Consider the following 22,056-nt stretch of genomic DNA (forward strand, 5'->3'; position numbering starts at 1 on the left):
TGAAATATGAGTTTTGATTTATTCCGCTATTTACTTTGTGAAAATGGTGAAAGACGTTCTATACACTATCGATTTGAAAGTATGCGGAAAACAAGGGCATTTTTGGACACCTGGAAAGTAGGTCAAATTGGGTGAGTTATAAAAAAAAAACATTATAGAACATAATAAAGAACAAACACTTCAAGTAACCTTGTCATTTCATAGTCGTTGGGTGAAAGGACACATCGACTTGTATGAAAAAAAGATACCTGTTATCTCAGGGCCGTGCCGTGATACTCAACCATGTCCAGAGTACACGGCTCTTCTGAGGGTCTGGGAGAGGAAACCAATCTCTCGAACACACTCCCCTTTGCCGTGCTCAGAGCCATAGAAGCAACGTTGAGCTTTGTGACCTCATGACTTTTCAAGTCATGAAGTATTGATTTATTCTGATGGATTGAAGCAATAGAAATGATGAATGACAACATTCAATGAAGACTCTCCATAATAAACCTATGAAGTCTGATAAACAAAACCTACCTTGTACTGACTCGCAGCAGCATTACTCCACATTGTCAGCCTTTTCACTGCCATTTTTTGTGCTCATTCTTCACAGGTTGTGTCGTAAACTCGTTGACCACCTTGTGTCGCGTTTGATGTCATCTGTCATAAAGATGTGGGCCTGCCTGACCACACTGTCCTCCCCCCATCTATAATAGCATCCCTCAGCATCTCATATTTATCTGCGTCATTCTGCCTCATTTCTCTACTCCACTGTGTAGATCTATGTGGCATGATGACTTTTGAAAAGTGTAATGCTGGTAATAATGTGAATGGAGAATTCCCAATAAAAAGATCGATCTATCTAGTCATCGATCTATTGTGTTTAGCCTAGAAGCCTGGGACCTAGACTTTATAATTTCAGCATCAGATGTATCTAATACATCGATATCATCCCATAATAAGCAATGTAAATGGCAAGACAGGTAAAAAAAATGGATAGGACGCTAGTCAGTTAGCCTGCTATATCGGTACTTCTTCTCCCACTCGCATTCGACTGCAACGTACGTTTTTTTTCCTGGCATGTCAAAGAAACACTCATTTTAACTAGATATTAATGCATACTTACCTTGTTTCGATCCCCAAACTCCGTGTAACATTTATCACTGAGTGAAAAGACACAGCTGTGAATGGACACAACTGGGCTTCATTTGGCTTTTATATGTTAAAAACGGTTATTTCACATGTAGCGCGAGACAAAAATCGCAGACAAAACAAGTGGTCGAGATTTTCTTATACAAAATATTTTCCCCCCAATTTTTTCTTTAAAATTTTAATTGTTTGGATCATTTTTTTATTATCATCTAAAATATCGGAAAAATGGGACGGTAAAAAAAATCCACTAAAGCAATACTTATGAAGTAGATATCCTTGACCTATTTACAGACGCAACATTTTTCATGGTGACTTGATTCGTTTAAAAGTTATGACAATCACAAATGGTTAGCATGCGTTCGCTAGTGTCCGCACATCATCCAAACAACTACACAAGTGGCTTCAAGTGTCCGATCGCGAGTGGAAACACACAACATTATAAAAGACGATACAGTACATACAGGTGTTGCCTCCGTAGATATTTTACAAGCATCCAAAATGCACGTAGGCTCGCAGTTGTGTTTTCTCACCAGCTCGCTCACTCGCTCAGATACTACTTATCTGAGCATCTTCTTCCGGCGTTTGAGCGTGCTCTTCTTTGCCTGAGCAAGTGCAAGTGTGCCCCCACTTAGAATAGAATGGAATAGAATAGCTCTTTTTTGTCATTATACAGTTGTACAATTAAATAGTGGAGCATCTCCCTTTACAGTGCAGGATCAGTTAAAATCTCAAAAGTGACTTGCAAGTAAAAAGTATAAAATCTAAATAAATATAAAATGTGTATGTGGAGAGGTGTATCATAGAGAGACAGGATGCTGTGATCAATTATTATTATTATTTGTCACCCATACCAAGGTGTGCAATAAAAAATCTACTGAATTGACTTTGTATTAGAGTTTTTTCTGTTTCACAAAGGTAAGCAGCAGCCTGACAAAGCCATGGTAGCTATGATGTCGCATCCAAGTATGTAGCTCTTTATACAAACAGGATATATATATATATGTTTTTTTTTTTTCAAATGGAGTGGTATTGGAACGGTATCTGTATCGGCCAATACTGCACAGCCATGTATCGGTATCGGTAACAGGGCCAAAAAATGGCATCGCTGCAACACAAATTTTAACAAGATTTTATCGTGTACTTACCTTGTTTCGATCCAAAAATTCCGTCTAGTATGTCTCACTGAGTGTCAAGACAAAGATGTGAATGGCCACAGCCGGACTCTTTGGGGATTTTATGGGTGGAACACGGTAATATAACAAGGGTCGCAATGCAGGAATCGCATTCATCAAGGAGTGGTCGAGATTTTCTTTTTTAAATGTTTACTCTTTAATTTTATTTTTTTTTTCTGTTTTTTCCTTAGTTTGGATCGATTATTTATCATCTAAAATATAGCAAAAAATGCAATAGTAACAGAATAAAATACAATTAAGTGATAGTTGTGAGGTATATATCAGTGACTTATTTACAGACACTATTTTTTTCATTGTGAGGTAATTAGTTTAAAAGAGTGAATCATTTTATAAAGTCATTTTTTTAAACTAAATATTAGACATCAATTAATGATTCTAAGCTACAAATGATAGACATTTCGAATAATAAATATAATTACTTACCTTCTTTTTATGACTGGGTTGAAACAAAAGCGGTTGCGCGGTGTCTGTAATTGGGGGGCCTTCAAGGTAAAACAGACAAATTAAAAATAGTTCGGGGGCTTAATGTGCCATGAAACTGCTATGGCAGCATATAGACATATTGGTCTATCAAAAGTTTTTTGGCTTAAAATACAGCCATTTATTTTAAAGAGGGGTGCAAGGGCAGAAACTGCTTTTTAGGCCTTGTGTGTGTTTTCCGCAATATACATTTTTTTTAACAATATTTTTTCTGCTGCATTTATGTAAGGGCATGCTGAACAAAGACCAACCACTGGGTGTGTGCATTTGAGTGGTTGCTGCTGGCCGGCAACACAAAGCTTCATTCACAGTGTGCGCGAAAAGGAGAAAGCGCTTTCATCTCCGTGTATGTTTGGACAGAAGTCACTGGAACGCGGGATGTAGAACAGTAGAGCCTCACAGAACGTGATCCAAACCATTCTTACTAAACAACAGACCATCAAACATTCCAGTTCACTGTGAACATGATCCTAATTTTAATAATATGTAAACATGATGATACACGTAGGTTATTGCCTCTCACTGGTCCTCATAGACCCACCTGATAAATATCCGCCTTTTTAATCTTATAGATTCCACTCTTCTGAAGAGACTTTTTACAAAAATTGTGATCATCACTCATCTGCCCTATAGGTTGTTGATATTTCAGCTAGCCTGACGTATAACTCTGCCTCCCAAAACTTTGTACATCTGTCATTTGTTCATTGATTTCCAGTGCAGATTCAATGATTCATCTACAAAATTGTGAGTGGTAACTCAGTGTGATGAGATAATGTGAAAATAATTTATTAGTTTTTTTTTTTAATCACAGATGTTTTATAACTAAACATACATTGGTTATTACTAACTATAAACAGTTTTGGGAAGCAGAACTACTTGGCCAATTTAGCTACTTAATTTACCGTATTTTCCGCACTATAAGGCACATCGAACTATAAAGCGCACCTTCAATGGATGGCCTATTTTTAAAACTGTTTTCATACTGTATATAGGGCGCACTGCATGATAAGGCGCAGTAGTAGTAGTGATTGGCGTTGCATTATGTATCAACTAGATGAAGCTGCGTCATGCCATGATGAACTATCTATCCGTATACAGTATAAGGCGCATCGGACTATAAGGCGCATTTTAGGCTTTTGAGAAAATTGGAGGATTTTAGGTACGCCTTACAGTGCGGAAAATAGGGTCATATATGAAGTAAGTAGGAGTATAAGTGAGTGCAAATAATATTTAATTAAAATAACGTTAGCAGTATTATTAAATAATGTCTGACGCAAACCTTAGTCTTTGAGTGTTACAGAGCAAGCAAAACTGATGCAAAATGTTCCATGAGAGCACATCAGCAGTATTGAATAACTGACTTGCTATTTTTCTCTTTTCCTAGAATATTTCTGTTTTTGCCGTGGGAGTATGTTGTTTAGATGGCTAGGTGAAGCAAAGTGCATCTGTACTCATGCATACCACTTGCCGCATGCCTCCTCTCCTCTCCAAAAGGATGGGACACAGCCCCACCCAGCATTCTTTTTACCTCACTTCATTGTTTGTTCCAACCTCGCACAGTGTCTAAACCAAGGGTGTGTAACAAGGAGAGTCGGACGAGTTCATGATCAGGGCGGGTCGTGTTTTTACTACTTACATCAGTCAAGCCGCACAGTAGCCAGCCACATAAGCATCCCTGTTTGGCCTGGATTGCGCAAGTCTGATCTCACCAGGAGACACAGACCCCTGTCTATATGATAACACTGAACTGGATTAGCCTCATTGAAGTCAAGGCAACTCTTACAGGAGCCCACAGCAATTCTGATACAGTGCTAGCACAATGTTAAGCGCGACCCAAAGCCAACAATCTTAAAAAGTTCTCAATTGATTTGATTCAATGTGCAAACTACTTTGTCAACAACACAAGGATAGGATAGACAGGGCTCCTGAAGCCCTCATTCCCATTTACCCGGCTATCTCTGCACAACTTTAGCACTCCTCTGTTTTCAATTTCTATGGATCGTGACATTTTGTTGCCTGTTTTTGAGACCTTTTAGTTAACTGACGTGTTTTATTTGAATGATTTTTTGATTAGGAAGTCAAACTTGGGTGTTGTCAGCATGGGCGTCGCTGAACATATTTCACTGGGGCACGTGCCCAGTGCTTAATTTGTAAATCATAAGGTGCCGGAATGCAAAGTACCTATGACAGTGCAGAGATGACGAGACAGGTAAGGGTCCCGGAACATACGCAGAAAATGGTGCTGAAAACAACACGCAAATGCCCACTTGCCTAGACGTCAAATGACGTTCAATTTTTATAAACAACATGCAATTCTTGGAATTTGTTTTGTAAATAAATTTATGCATATTGTTATTTTCTTTTATACTTTTTAAAGAAACATTTTTATATTATTATTATTTTCTATACACGAGAGGTGCCGGATCTGCCCAAATAAGTCCCGGAACACAGGGAGGCCAAAATCAAGAGGTGTTGGATCCTGTCCCCACAGGATCAGGCACAAATTAACGTGCCCCAATATTAATATTAATTAATTGCCTATTTCTGGGATATAACCTCTAACAATTTTGTATGTGTGCTCTTAATTTGCAGCTGTTTTACAAGAATTTTATGTTACTGCAGTCCATGTAATCTGTACCAAGATATTTTATCTTTATTTCTATTTGACTCAAACAGCATTACTCTTGCAAATGGATTTTATAAAGTTATTTGCTTAAAGCAAGGATAAATCCGCAAGGAGGAATGAGAGAGGTAGGCTAGGTAACCCGCCTAGGCAGCATAAACTTTTTAGGTGACAACCTACTGGTTGAGGAACATGTATTAATTGCATCACAGTTACAGTGATATATCCCTATTTCTCCCCAGATATAGTAGCGCAGCAGAGTGCAGGAAGAGATGAAGGAGAGATGGAAGTTCGTGAGGAGTGGGGATACTGATGAATACTGATGGCTGGAAACAAAACCAAAAAAACACCCTGACACTTTTTCATAGAAACATGTATTTTGGTATGATTATATACATTTAAAGCGCTATTTCTGAAAATAAATAAATAAATAAATAAAATAAAATTGCTCGCTCGCCAGTACCCAGCTGTGCCCCAGTATTGTATTAGGTCTAGTGACGCCCCTGGTGTCAGTGAAAATGAGCTTGGCTATCTAAATGCCATTAAACACATATCTTTCCTGATTTAGCTATTCATAAAGGGCTAAGTTGCATTATTTTTTTCTCAACCTGTATTTTAAACATGAAACAATATAGTTGGGTATTTGAAAAATATATATTATATACTGTATATATAAACACAGTACAGTGGTACCTCGACATACGATCGCTTTGACACGCGATCTTTTCGACATCCGACGTAAAATTTGACTCGCCATTTGTTTCTACATCCGACAACTTGCTCGAAATACAATGATATGACAGCGCCGCAGACGGACGCACGGCAGATTTTCTTGGGAGAGAAATTAACACAGATTCCAAAAAGGTTATTGCAGGTGGTGGAACAAGGGAAAGGTGACGCTTACCGTTGAAATGCAGATGGAAATGATGGAAAAATATGAGGGTTGGGGTGCGCATCCGTGAACTGGCTCTACTGGCCAGTCTTTATAAGTAAAGGTGACAATTATTATTGTGGTAACATCGCCAAAGAAATCGCCAGCTTCATCAGGTTTTTATAATTTATTTCAGAACTTGTGCAACATAACATGCCTACTGTTCGCCTCAGTTGACGATGTTCTCAACAGAACATTAAAAAAGAAAATAAATCTCAACCGCACCTCTCCCTCTCTCTATCGCGTCAGCGACGCGTTGCGTTCAGGTACAGCAAAAAACGTCCACCACATTAGAACCCGATTTGTTACATTATTACACGAATTATTATTATTTTATTATTCTGTTTTTTATTAATAATTTATTTGTTTTGCTCTGTGTAATGGACATTTGTAGTAGTACCGTCAGTATTTATTAAGGATTTAGTTTAGATTTCAAGGCTGTGGAATGAATTGATGGAATTATAATGTATACGTATGGGGAAATCCTGCTCAACATACGACCATTTCGACTTCAAACACTGTCCTGGAACGAATTACCTTTGTATGTAGACGTACCACTGTATACTGTATATACATTTATATATAATAATAGAGAAGTGAGAAAATGAGGAGGTAAATAAATGGTATGATTCAATTCGGTTGGTTCATTCTTCCTGGTCAAAGAACTTTACTATTGCCTTTTTTCTTCCCGGCATAAATTGAAACCAAACTAGTTAATTCTATGAGGACTTTTTCCCGTTTTCTCAACTTCAACAACATGCTGCTCTATTTGGGCTTCCAGACAATATCCAGCTTTTTATCTGCATACTCTAATTATGACCTTTATATCTGGGTCGATAAGTAATTCCATTAAGACATGAGCAGTTTCTGGTTTATAATGTTTGCGTGAACAACACTGCAATTGAAAAGGAACACAGGACCAAAGGGTTGATGTCAGGAGGCCTTATAGTCAAGGAGCAGTCATTACTGCAGGCAGTTTGTCAGTGTTTTCTTTGTCAAGCTCCTGTTCAACCCAGTTATCAAAAACATTCGGGGAAGCACTGTTTTTTTGAGAGTGTCTGGCTGCCCTGTTGCTGTGGCTACCGTCTCTAGCCATGGCTCGAGGCTGTTGATGTCACCATCAGACGACTAGTCCCAAAAATGGTCGAAGGGTTGACTTCCTTATCTTTTAATCATCCTGCATCTCCTCCTTTGAATAACTAACACTTTCCCTCTCAGCGTGTGCGGTGACCCGCAATGTGCAAGTACTAACATTTCTCCGACGCAGCCCAGCTGAGTTAATATGGCTGCATCACCTCCACTAATGCAGATGTTTCCGCCAGTGAACGGGACATAAGAGGTTTATTTTGCTTTTGAAATGGTTATCAGCAAAGCTCGTTTTTATAAAGAATTATACGAGTGTCACAACAGTGAATCTGGTTGTCAGTTTGAAGGGTCATACAGGGTGAATGCAATTTGATCTGTCTGCTACACAAACAAACACACATATACACTCTGTCATTCAGCCCTCATCGCCCTCACTGCATGCCACCCTTACGTTTGTTTTCTGTACTTTTCACTTTTACTCTACCCTTCTGCTTGCACTCTTGCTGCCACTTTGTGGCAAGGAATCTCAAATTCATTTTATTTTTAACCCCTCTAAATTCTTAATGACTCATCCAGACTACAAGTCTGAGTTGATAAGAAAAGATTCAATCTGGTTCAAACTGATTCAAGCAAGGGCGTAGGTTTGCATAGGGACGGTAGGGACATAACACTACTAACTTTTCAGGAGGCTCAAATTGTCCCCACCGACTCTTAAGCAACGTTATATGCATGATATAATTAGTTGAGTAATTAAATCTGACTTTAGTAGATTGTTTTCTTCTTGGAGATGTGTGTGTGTGTGTCAGCCTTGCAGGTTTTTATTTAACATGTTTTTTTTTAAAGTTGTCATCATATTTTCGGGATTGAAGCACCATTCCGGCCAGTTCCAGCTGCGATTCTTTTACCGGTACAGTGTACCGGACCGGTCCGGCCCACTTTCACCCGGGTATACTGTATTCTAGTGTTGTTTGTCCACAATGACGATAATGAACATTTTTTTCACAACGATGACAAGCAAAAACGTGGCTTGGAAGACTCAAATATAATGAAACTAATGCCAGTTTTAGGTCTGACTAGACAGAAATGTGACAGTTCCTGTCATATGTTCACCATGCGTGACATTTTCATATTGTATGTGGAGTATGTCAGCTTGCATTGGACCTGTGTTTGGGTCATGTCATGTGTCATGTGAGATGTGCTGCGCCGCTTGCACACTTTCATCACTGGAGTTTAGGGTGTGTTTCAAGTTAAGCTGCACTCCATCTTTCTTGTTTGCAAACACTGTAAGATTTGTTTCCTTAACTTGGCAAGGGAGAACATGAAATGCTGCTTTAGCCTTTAAAGGTCTGTGCTCAGTGATCGTCAGACACTAAATGTAACTTGTCGCGTTAGCTTTACCATTAGTTTCATAATGGCGAGCATCTTCTTAAAACACTGGCCAGTCTAAAGCAGAGCCACTTGATTTTTCTAGTCAGTTTAAGTCTAGAAGAGAGATAGTTGGCGAAATAGCAAATATTAGACGCTCTTTAATGTCGTCTAAGGGAGGCTAATTATAGCCAGCAGAGTCATCACCTTGGAATGTGTTCGTCAAATGGCTCTGGCTAGACTCTAAGCATAGCCAAAGAAATCCATCCAAGTTGGCGCTGTCCTTGTAGACGCTACAATATGTGCTCGTCTGTCTATGTTCATTTGAAATTTTTGTATTTATTTTTGGAGGAAAACGTTTGAATTTTACAGACAAAAACATTTTGAGTACCGTATTTTACGCACTATAAGACGCACTTTCAATGAATGGCTTATTTTAAAACTGTTTTCATATATAGGGCGCACCGCATTATAAGACACAGTAGTAGTAGTTGTTGGGGTTATTATTATTATTAGATAAAATTTGTGAGATTTTGTCGACTAAAACTAGACAGATACGAACACATTTTGAAATGACTAATACATGACTAAGACCTAATAATCATTTTCGACCAAAAGACTAAGACAAAAATTAAAAGGGGTGCCAGAAACAACAATGCTGTATACAGAAGACACGAATGAAATGAACACAGCCAAATGACAGTGTGAAAACAACTGCTGTTAAAGGACCTTCAATTCACGCATGCCGAGGTATTGAATCATTAACTTAACACTTTTCACCATGCATTCTCCACCCCATGTTGACTGAATACGCGACGGCCAGCACACTGAATTTGTACGTCAAATTTCCTTGAAAGTTGGGCACAACTACAGCTTCTATCTCTAAAAACATGTGAATTGAGTCCTTCGTAACTCAAGGGACAAGTGTGTATCACTATAAATATACTTGTGCATCCCAGTCTTGAAGAGATCCAATAACAATTTCAGACAGCAACTTCCTACTAAGTGGACAAGGCTAAATATCTTCGAAAAGCCCCGCTGCAATCTAAGTACACCTCTTGGCCCTGACCTCGCGCCTCTCACCCTTGCACCTGTCGAGTAATCCAGTATGAGTGAAAGTGAAGGAGAGTGAAGTCATTATAGGGTACTGAGATGTCTCCCAGTGGGGGCTGCTCAGAGAGGTCAACCAGGCCTGCTGGCCTGTGTAGTTGTTTATCTGTGTTTGCCTTTACGTCATGTGATGTGTCGTGTGTGCTCAGGCCACCTGTTGCATGACCCTGAGTACATGCATTAATGGCTTTTGTTTTTTTGGACCCATCTTCCCAAACTACTGGTATAATTAACATGGCGCAATCTGTACCACATATTAGATAATTATTCAGATGCTTAAAAGCGCATCCCTTTGATGATGGTTTATATTATATTATATGTTATTATCACATGAGTAAAATATTTGTAGGGTCAGAAAAAGCTGGATGCCAAGAGAGTCGCATGATAAGCATCAGCTCTGACCTCCTGAGGCCATCAAATACTCACAAGCATGCCCCCACTGGTAGTGACAGGTATTACAGTCTTGTGCATAGACTTCAAAATGTATTGACGGGACACGGGGCATGGGGCCGATAAATAGGGGGCCTGCATTGTTTGCGAGGCCGTCAAAGCTGACCGAGTGGTATCACAGACTTTTTTTGTTGAAAATTCTTGTGAATAATGCTTAAATCCCTGATTTTTTTTTACAGATATGGACGTAAAACAGTCTCGATTCTTGGTTAAAAGCAAAAAAAAAACTAGCTGTTAGCATTTCTCTCGTAAATATGTCGAAGTACAATGCTAGTCTGTTAGTGAATGTACTGTAGTTAGCAGCCGCCGTATGTAAACAGAGCTTTTCTGATGAAAATTCTTGTGAATAAATGCTCAAATCCCCAAATTCTTTATAGATATGGACGTAAAACAGTCTCGATTTTTGGTTAAAAGCAAAAAAATGTGCAGTTAGCACGTAAAGATGTAAAAGATCCGAGCTGGACGTAAATGGAGTTAGTGACATAACTTGTCAGATGACACTTAATGTTATCTGTCATAAACATTAATTAATGCCCATGATAATGCTGATGATGCTGTCGAATAAAGTGTTACCCATTAACCCAAATAAATCAACAGATAAGTCGCACTGGCTTATAAACCGCAGGATTCCAAATGAGGGAATAAAAAATTGTGGTTTATAGTCCGAAAATTACGGTATTTGCATTTGGAATAACAAAAACGTATGCGTTGAAAGGTCAGGACGGAATCTTCTAAAAGGCAACTGGGGCACTCTGGGGGATTCAGTCTTGGTTGGTCATCTTTTAATTGTTCTTTTCTTAATATATATGTATTGATTAGGGATGTTTCGATCGCATATTTTTACACCCGAGTCCAAGTCACCTAATTTTGAGAATCTGCTGATATAGAGTCCCGATCCGATACCGAATTTTAATTTTTTTGGAATCTACTCTCCCTTTGACACTCACACTGCTAAGAACAGCCTCTCACTGATACCATGAGTTGCCACAGCATACTTATGCAAGTTTAACAACGATTGACACATTTGTGCCTTTGATCGTAGAGCTACTAAGCTTAGCACTGCCTAGCAGGAGGGAGGGTGAGAGGCTCTATTGCTGTACAAACATGAAGCCATAGACTTCATAATGTACTGACGAGGCGCGGGGCTGATAAACAGGGGTCCTGCATTGTTGGCGAGGCTGTCAAAGCTGACTGAGTGGAATCACAGACAAAGAGCTTTTTTCGTTGAAAATTCTTGTGAATAAATGCTTAAATCCCCGAATGCTTGATAGATATGGACATAAAACAGTCTCGATTCTTGGTTAAAAGCAAAAAAAAAAAGTGCAGGTAGCATTTATTTTACGTAAATATGTCGAAGGACAATGCTAGTCTGTTAGTGAATGTAGCTAACAGGCGCCTAATGCAAACAGAGCTTTTCCGGTGAAAATTCTTGTGAATAAATGCTTAAATCCCTGAATTCTTTATAGATATGGATGAAAAAACGTCTCAATTCTTGGTTAAAAGCAAAAAAAAAAAACCTTCTTGTGAATAAATGCTTAAATCCCTGAATTCTTTATAGATATGGACGAAAAACGTCTCAATTCTTGGTTAAAAGCAAAAAAAAAAAAAAAAAAACGTGCAGTTAGCATTCATTTTAAGTAAATATGTCGAAGTACAATGCTAGTCTGTTAGTGACTGTAGCTAGCGGCCGCATTATGTAAACAGAGATTTTGAGGTGAAAATTCTTGTGAATAAATGCTTAAATCCCCGAATTCTTTATAGATATGTACGTAAAACAGTCTCGATTCTTGGTTAAAAGCAAAAACCCTGCAGTTAGGATTTATTTTACGTAAATATTGAACTATGATGCCAATGCAGTAGCGGCTAATTTCTCCCTTTGATTTTTTTTTCACATTTCGAAATGTATGCATGGTACGAAAAATATAATAATTACCTTTGCTATGTATAATTGTTGCTATTTGTGATTGTACTTGCAGTATTTATGAAGGATTTAGCATAGCGTTTTGGGCTGTGGAATGGATTAATGGAATTATAATCGACATACGACCATTACGATGTAAAACCAGGTCCTGGAACTATTTAAATTTGTCTGTAGAGGTACCACTGTACCTTATTGTACATATTTGACAGGAGGTGATCTTTGGGTAGGGGTGGAATGTGTACATAAGAGATTTTTGTGTATCTGTACTTTGAGTACAATATGAAAAAATAGGAAAGAAAAAAGAACAATCTACACACACAGTGTAGAATGTAGAATCACTATGCCATTTCTATTCCATTCTGCTCAATTTAAATAAATACTTGTATTACTCCATATTTGCATCATGTAATTGCACAACCAATTCAGGCATTACATACAGTGGGGAAAACAAGTATTTGATACACTGCCAATGGGTTTTCCCATTGGCAGTGTATCAAATACTTGTTCTCCCCACTGTATATTGTATCTGCAGGTAAACGACGGAACATGTTGATCAAACATTCACATTTCACATTCACAATGTGGCTATATTAAGTACAACGGGTATCTGCTAGCCTAGCAATTACCCACTCCTAGCGATTAGCGCTAGCTTCGTGCTAACGACTATTTAGCATCACGTTAAAAAAAATATATCTGTATAGACCCCTGCAATAAGATTAAACATTCTCTTAACCCCGATTGTTTTTCTTGAACATGTATAGTTTTAGCAGATATATTTAAACTCAACTAAGCTTTCAGGCCAAATCTATGACATGCAGAGTTTTCACTCGACGACACTGCTCCTCACGTCAGCGCAAAGGGACACGTCTTTGTTCTAACAAGTAATTACCTTGTTAAACACCTATATGTATATGAATGAATGAATGTATGGTCTGTCCTTTCAAGCTCGGGTCCTCTACCAGAGGCCTGGGAGCTTCAGGGTCCTGCGCAGAATCTTAGCTGTCCCTAGGACTGCGCTCTTCTGAACGGAGACGTCGGACGTTGTTCCTGGTATCTGTTGGAGCCATGCACCCAGCTTTGTGGTTACTGCCCCTAGTGTCCCGATCACTGATGGCACCATTGTTGCCTTCACTCCCCACATTTTCTCCAACTCTTCCGTCAACCCTTGATATTTCTCCAGATTTTTGTGTTCTTTTTAATTGTCCGATATGCATATGTGATACATCATTAGAAAGTTTAAAATATCAATTTTCTGGGGGAAGAAAAATTTTGAACAGGAGGGCATTTTTTGAAAAAAAAAATGTTTTTCAAACAGCAAAACCCTATCTGGAGGTGAGAGCACGCAAGAGCAGAATTACAGACGCCATGACTTTAACGAGATATTATCGCGTACTTACCTTGTTTCGATCCAAAAACTCCATGTAGCATGTATCACTGAGTGTCAAAACACAGCTGTGAATGGCCACAGCTGGATTTTGGGGGGATTTTATGGGTGAGACATGGTAATATAACAAGGGTCGCGATGCAGAAATCGCAGACATCAAGGAGTGGTCGAGATATTCTTTTTTATATTTTTACCACTTTAAATGTTTTTTTTCAAATTTTTCTTTGTTTGGCTCGATTATTGATCATCTAACATATCGGAGAAAATGCGACAGTAACAAAAAAAACTACAATAAAGCGAGAGTTATGAGGTAGATATCCGTGACTTTTTACAGACACCATTTTTTTCATTGTGACAAAATTTGTTTAAAAGTTTAAGATATGCGAGTGAATAATTTTTTTAAAGTCTTTTTATTTTTTTTAAAACGAGATATTAGACATCAATTAATGATTCTAAGCTAAAAATCATAGACATTTTGAATAATATTTATAATAAATTACCTTCGTTTTATGGCTGGGTTAAAACAAAAGCGGTTGCGCGATGTCTATAAACGGGGGTTTTCAGGGTAAAACCGACAAATTAAAAATAGTTCGGGGGCTTAATGCGCCATGAATCTGCTATGGCAGCATATAGACATATACAGTAGTTCTATCAAACACAATAGTTGTTTTGGCTTAAAATACAGCGGTTTCTTATAAGAAGGAGTGCAAGAGCAGAAACTGCTTTTTCTGTCTTGTCTGTGTTTTCCACCATATATATACATAAATATGTATATTATTTTTGGTTTATATTCATTACCGTAAAGCTGGCTCCACTCAGTCACGATGTTCATCGAACAAGTCTCATTGAATGACTGACCAATTACTATCTATTAGGGATACTGTATGCACCACCAATTGCAAAATGTCTTAGTGCCTCTAAATGACATAAACAGGTTTTGTAACTGTATATTTTAGGAGAATGCAGTGAACAGGAACGGTTTATAGGGGGGACACAAAGGATAAAATTTAGGGAAAATCTTGTTTTTTCTCTTTCAGGGGCGCTGTTCCAGAGAAAACTGCAAATATCTGCACCCTCCACCACACTTAAAGAACCAGCTGGAGATCAATGGCAGGAACAACTTGATACAGCAGAAGAACATGGTCATGTTAGCCCAGCAGATGCAGCTCGCTAATGCCATGATGCCTGCCACGCAGCTACCGCCTATGGTAGGGAGTCATACACACATACCATCCTTTGAAAAACAGAATCGTCCTGTATTTAGAAACAAAAATATGCGCCATGTTTTGAACTTTCAAGGGACACGCTTTGTCCCATATTATCATGCAACTCGAAAATAGTGTCTTATTTGTAGAATGAACGAATACTGGTATGGGGCTTTACAAGATTATGTAGGGAAACACTCCCCCGCCTCTCCTGCTTATTGGTCAGTGAGCTGACGGAACAATGACAATATGAGATCTCACTCATCTCATTGGTCGAGGTACTGTTGGTTGCCATGATGAAAACGGAAGACGACATAAGAGCGCGAGTAAAAAGGCTGTTCAAAATGATGATAATTTGTTTTCTCGTTCTTCTCTGTGTACTTTATTTTCACTACTTGTGATTTTTTTTGTGTTCTGTCAATTTCATTTGTATTTCCACATTTTTGGGGGGAGTGATCTGCAAAAATGTTATTGCTGAGGGGGACACGTAAATTAAAAATAATAATAAAGTTTACATCAGAGTTTATGTTTCGACTTGGTTTTAAAAAAATGGCCAAAAATATACACAAAAAGCTCAGAACGTTGAATGAAAAAAATGTATTACTGTTTTTTATAATTAAGCAGGATAGATGTTAATTTTGTTCTAGTATATTTTGTATTAAAATTACATTGCTGGTATTTTCTGTTTTTCCATGTGTGTATATCACCCAAATATGTACCTAATTGATTCAGGTTTGGGTAAAATTATGGTAATATTCTAATTATCAATAATAATTAAAAGAAATCCCCCAAAAATTCAATTTCAAACTTTTTTTCCCAGAGAGTTGGCAACCCTATACAGACATGACACATTACATATTCACATTACATATAGTATGTGGACACCAAAGTATTTTTTGAGGGGTGATTTTGGGGGCTGTATAATACACGAGAGTGTATAATGTTTGCGATTACACAGTGATGGCCAAAAATACCGGCACCTCTGCAATTCTGTCAGATATTGCTCAATTTCTCCCAGAAAATTATTGCAATTACAAATGCTTTGGTAGTAATATTGTCATTTATTTTGCTTGCAATGAAAAAACACAAAAGAGAATGAAAAAAAAATCATTATCATTTTACACAAAACTCCAAAATTGGGCCAGACAAAAGTATTGGCACCCTTTGAAAAATCATGTGATGCTTCTCTAATTTGTGTAATTAACAGCACCTGTTACTTACCTGTGGCACATAACAGGCGGTGACAATAACTAAATCACACTTGCAGCCAGTTAAAATGGATTAAAGTTGACACAACCTCTGTCCTGTGTCCTTGTGTGTACCACATTGAGCATGGAGAAAAGAAAGAAGACCAAAGAACTGTCTGGGGACTTGAGAAGCAAAATTGTGAGGAAGCATGGGCAATCTCAAGGCTACAAGTTGAGCTCCAAAGATTTGAATGTTCCTTTGTCTACCGTGCGCAGTGCCATCAATAAGTGTAAAGCCCATGGCACTGTCGCTAACCTTCCTAAATGTGGACGAAAAAAGAAGAATTGAAGAGAGATTTCAACAAAAGGTTGTGCGGACGGTGGATAAAGAACCTCTACTAACATCCAAACAAGTTCAAGCTGTCATGCAGTCCAAGGATACAACAGTGTCAATCCGTACTATCTGTCGGCGTCTGGATGAGAAGGGACTCTATGGTAGGACACCCAGGACGACCCCACTTTCGACCCAGAGACATAAAAAAGCCAGGCTGGAGTTTGCCAAAACTTACCTGAGAAAGCCAAAAATGTTTTGGAATAATGTTCTCTGGTCAGATGAGACAAAAGTAGAGCTTTTTGGGAAAAGGCATTAACATAGAGTTTACAGGGGAAAAAACGAGGCCTTCAAAGAAAAGAAGACGGTCCGCACAGTCAAACATGGCGGAGGTTCCCTGGTGTTTTGGGGTTGTTTTGCTACCTCTGGCACTGGATTGCTTGACCGTGTGCATGGCATTATGAAGTCTGAAGACTACCAACAAATTTTGCAGCATAATGTAGGGGCCATTGTGAGGAAGCTGGATCTCCCTCAGAGGTCATGGGTCTTCCAGCAGGACAATGACCCAAAACACACTTCAAAAAGCACTAGAAAATTGTTTTAGAGAAAGCACTGGAGACTTCTAAAGTGGCCAGCAATGAGTCCAGACCTGAATCCCATAGAACACCTGTAGCGAGATCTGAAAATGGCAATTTGGAGAAGGTACCCTTCAAATCTCAGAGACCTGGAGCAGTTGGCCAAAGAAGAATGGTCTAAAATTCCAGCAGAGCATTGTAAGAATCTCACTGATGGATACCGGAAGCATTTGTTCGCAGTTATTTTGTCCAAAGGTTTTGCTACCAAGTAATAGGCTGAGAGTGCCAATACTTTTGTCCGACCCATTTTTGAAGTTTTGTGTAAAATGATCATGATTTAATTTTTTTCCAATTGTCTTTTGTATTTTTTCGTTGCAAGCAAAATAAATGAAGATATTACTACCAAAGCATTTTTAATTGTAATCATTTTCTGGGATAAATTGAGCATTATCTGACAGAATTGCAGAGGTGCCCGTACTTTTTGCCAGCACTGTAAGTTTTCTTTGAATTCGAAATATATCGCCTCAAAAAGTAGAGCTTGGCGTGGTGCATGAATGAGAATGTTGAGTTTGCTAGATGTTAGCCAGTCTGCGTGTTGAGTGACTCATTTTGAGTTGCAGCCATCAGCAGCTTGTGTATGAACATGCCTTTTAGTTCAATTTAACAACTACAGCTACATTAGTCAATGTGGTAAAATAATCCCTGCCCAGTTTTTTTTTTTTTTTTAATAGATTGGTACCTCTACTTACGAATGTCTTTACATACATAATTTGCAATTTAAGATGCCTCAACGGAAAAATATTGCCTCTTGTTACAAAAAGAATTTCAGGATATAAAAGGCAAAAATACAGTATGGGTTGTACTCGCAGCTTCCAGAGTTACCAGAGTACTGAACGTAGCACACTTATAGCTGCTCTGCCATTGGCTATTACCTAGCATTCCTGGTATCCAATTGGCTAAGAGGGACCTCTACTATATGTGTGTATCTGAGTGTCTTTTCATTCGCCCCTTGTATTTCGACAGCATTACATGAGTATATTAACTTTTATTCTTGACTCTTGATTTTTTTTACATTATGCACAGCTTTTATTTTTATTGTGCAATAATCTAATAACATGTATATGATGCATTTTGATTAGTGCTGTCAAATTTATCGTGTTAACGGGTGGTAATTATTTTTTTCAATTAATCACGTTAAAATATTTGAAGCATTTAACGCATGCGCAGAATGACCCACTCATGCATTGCCTCAAACATATTACAATGACGCCGTTTTTTGCCGTTTTGAGAGCTAAGAGGCAGAAAAAGGCAGTGGAACGCATCGTTTATTGGCATAAGCTTCGGCAACTCCTTCACAGTAAACATAAGTATCATTTAGTGAAAGCAGAACAAAAATAATATTCCTATCTCTGGCATCACAGCTGGCATTCCCAATCAAAATAGCTATGCAAAATACACATAAAACTTACTGTCTTTGGTCAAACTCTATTCAAACATTTCGTTTAGCTCAACAAATACACTGGATGGCAATATTTAGTCACAATATACAAACTATCAGTGGTCTCGTACATTGTGAAGCCAGCACTCAAAACAACATGAATCACAACAGACCCAGTCTAAAAAAAAAAAAACCTAAAAAAAAAAAAAAAAAAACAGGGAGCTACGGCGTCAGTCGAGGGACAAAACACACACATTGGCTTGATTTTGTAAGTAATTTAAAATTCGCCATTGGCACCTTGTGTATTTCAGTCACTATCTTACATAGTTAAAGACACTGTGGAAGAAATCGGCTGTGACGTCACCGCTAGGCAATGTCAACAATGGCAAGCTACTAGTTTATTTTCTGATTGAAAATTTTAGGAATTTTATTCAAACGAAAACATTAAGAGGGGTTTTAATATGCAATTACTATAACTTGTACTAACATTTATCTTTTAAGAACTACAAGTCTTTCTATCCGTGGATCCCTCTAAGAGAAAGAATGTTAATAATGTTAATGCCATCTTGTGGACAGTATGTTGAATGTATATATCAGTCTAGTGTCTTATCTTTCCATTACAACAATAATTTACAGAAAAATATGGCATATTTTAGAGATGGTTTGGATTGCAATTACTGTAATTATGATTAATTGATTTTTAAGTTTTGATTAACTTGATTAAAAACTTTTAATCGTTTGACAGCCCTAATTTTGATGCATTATAAAAGATTTATGTCTGAATTTTGGGGGGCTTGGAATGGATTAGGGCATTTACATGGAAAACGCGTCTTTACTGACAGAATGATCAAGTTAGAACCAATTCATTTCGTAAGTGGAGGTACCACAGTATTTTTTTTACCAATTTATTTGATTGATGCACCTTTAGATGTTTCTTTATATGCTAATAATACATATACAAAAGAAATACTACATACATGGACATGGTACAGCTGCTTCTCCCAGCAAGACTGCGGACTTGTAAAAGTGGGGACAATGCTGCTCATTTACTATCTCTGCAGCAGATTTTATCTTCTGCTTTATTGTTTGCACTACAAGATCTGTTTTGTTCACCGGATCCTCATTCCTCCATCCTTCAGCCCATGTTCTCAGTGACACCCGGCCTGGCCACCAACGCAAGTGCTGCGGCTGCAGCCGCAGCCGCAGCTTTTAATCCCTACCTGAGCCCCGTGTCGCCAGGCCTGATGCCACCAGAGATTCTGCCCAGCACCCCCGTCCTCATGGCCTCAAGCCCCACCGTCAGCCAAGTCCCCAATGCTGCTGCTGCAGCCCAGAAGCTGCTGAGAACAGACAGACTTGAGGTAAATCATTGCTTCTTTAAAAAAAAAAGTTAAGTGAAAACCATTCATGGAGCCTGTTTTGTATTTACTAGGAAAAATAACACCAACAGCATAAATCTAAAAACCAGCCCAGCACTTTAATAACAACGAATGTGGGTTTCCCTTGTTGAAACCAGTTAGAGCTGTTTCAGTCTTTTATTACACTAATTCAAATTTGCAGTGGATTGATCATTATAAATACAAATCATTGCTGATGCAATAAGACTACAGATGTTTGCAAGTATTTACATCAACAAGCACACGCATGCATAGTAAGCATTTTTTAAAATGGAAATATGCTACAAATTACAAATGTTAAATTTATATTCTGCTATATTCATACTCTGCTTAGTCACAGTACAGCAGGCAGGCACCACTAGGATTGTGCTGCCCCCCGCTGTCTCATATAGGAACTTCAGAAGATTCACAAGTGCTCGATTTAAATGATTGTTACTCAACTGCAGTATGGAGGACCAAATGGGACAGAATGAAATATATAAATTCGTCTTTAAATAAATACTTAAATTTGTCATTAATTTATTAAAATGGGAATTAAATAAATAATAGTGTCATTAATTAATTAAAATACCAGCTCATTTAATGTAAAAACATTAGGGCTGCAGCTATTGAATATTTAAGTAATCGATTAATCTATTGATTAGTTAGTTTGAATAATCAAGTAATCGGATTACGAACAGTTAATATGTTGCAGAATAAATTTTAGTTGATGTAAAATACTTAAGCTTAGCCTCAAACAATATAAAAAATACTAAGTGAGGATTTATGTACAACAAAAGAACAATTTGCTAACTTGCATTGCAAAGGTCTGTAGCTTAAATGCTATAAAAAACTAACCTTTTTTTTTTTTTTTTTTTTTTTTTTTTTAACACAAAGCTCTTCACAAAACGTTCAAAGACATATTCCCACAAAAAACTGCTCAATATACCTAACAAACATTTTAGCTAAAAAACAAAACAAAACAATAGCTTATGTTGGTTTTAACATGGAGCAGCTGGATTCAGCAGTGTTAGATGGGTTATGTCATATTCACTGTTGCCACTAAAGGGCAGTATATCCATCCAAATTAATAAAACTAAATGCAAACACTTTCAAAACAAACCATTCAATGCCACTCTAAATAGACGAATCCTCCAAGCGGCAAAATTAGATTAAAAGTTTTTTTCTAATCGAGTTAATCGATTAATCGTTGTAGCACTAAAAGCATACTGTATATAATTATTTCACTATTTAATTAATTATTTTACTGACACGTGTTGCAGCACTTCGGTAATTTATTTTATCTGTCAAACTCACCCATTAAGGTCAGTGGGTGGGCTAACGCTGATCTAAGTCGAACGGCGTACCGCAAGCAACACGTCACTTTTGCTCATTAATATTCATGACGTTAGCAATTGTTGCTAGGCGGGTCAACCTCCCATTCGTCCCTATTAGTAAATGCATGGAAATAGTGTACGAACGAGATATTTACAGAGCTAAACCTACCAATTCTGTCCGAAAATGATATCCCTGGCACCAAATTCACTGGTAAAGATGTGGAAGAACATACAAATGTTTAGTTAAAGAGCTGGCTTGAGTGTCGAGGGATGAAAAAGAGAAGAAGTAGCTTTTTATCGACAGCTTTTTCTTGTGTGCATTGCCTTACGCCACTGACAATGACATTCTCTTTTTTCAACAATCTATCCTTTACCTCCATATGCCCTGTCTTTCTTATATTTAATATCATTTGGTTGTCTTGCGTCTTGCTACGACCATTCTTGGGGGTAATTTATATTGCTATTTTTGTGTAGCGATCACAAATGCTAATCTTCCTTCTATAATTGATTTACACTTCCCCTTTACTAAAGTTGTTTTTTTACAACAGAAAAAGTAACAACAGTGACAGTCAGATACCATTTGTATATTTTTTCAGCACGGAAAACCCCATGCTAAAAAATAAGTAAAGATATCAAAATGCTCTTCGTCCTCTGTGAGGACCATGGCCCCCAACAAAATGTTTACTGCATATGAGGGTGAATGGCTTCACCTTGCTGGCATTAAACTGGTCTTTTGACGTCCACACAAGTTGATCCATTCGTTCCATTCGAGTTTTTGGCTTCGGGAAATGTATGAAGAAAACATCCTTTATATGTCGTTATGTCTAGAGTCGTTTTTACAAGTTCCATAGCAGCAGTTTTTACTTGGCATGTTCTTTTTTTGAAAGCTTACCGGCAGAAAACAAGCAGTAATTACATGAATTGTATGCG

General features: G+C 37.9%; 1 protein-coding gene across 16 annotated transcripts in view; it reads left to right on the forward strand.

The window, feature by feature from the left end:
- Window positions 1-22,056, forward strand: part of mbnl1 (muscleblind-like splicing regulator 1) — a 139,614-nt gene that overhangs the window by 84,164 nt on the left and 33,394 nt on the right. For all 16 annotated transcript variants that reach the window (XM_057857372.1, XM_057857370.1, XM_057857371.1 and 13 more), the window contains 2 exons: window positions 14,715-14,885; window positions 19,553-19,774. In XM_057857372.1, coding sequence (XP_057713355.1) covers window positions 14,715-14,885; window positions 19,553-19,774 — 393 coding nt within the window. The remainder of the gene's footprint in view (window positions 1-14,714; window positions 14,886-19,552; window positions 19,775-22,056) is intronic.

Source organism: Corythoichthys intestinalis, chromosome 14, assembly GCF_030265065.1.
Source record: "Corythoichthys intestinalis isolate RoL2023-P3 chromosome 14, ASM3026506v1, whole genome shotgun sequence".
NCBI lineage: Eukaryota > Metazoa > Chordata > Actinopteri > Syngnathiformes > Syngnathidae > Corythoichthys > Corythoichthys intestinalis.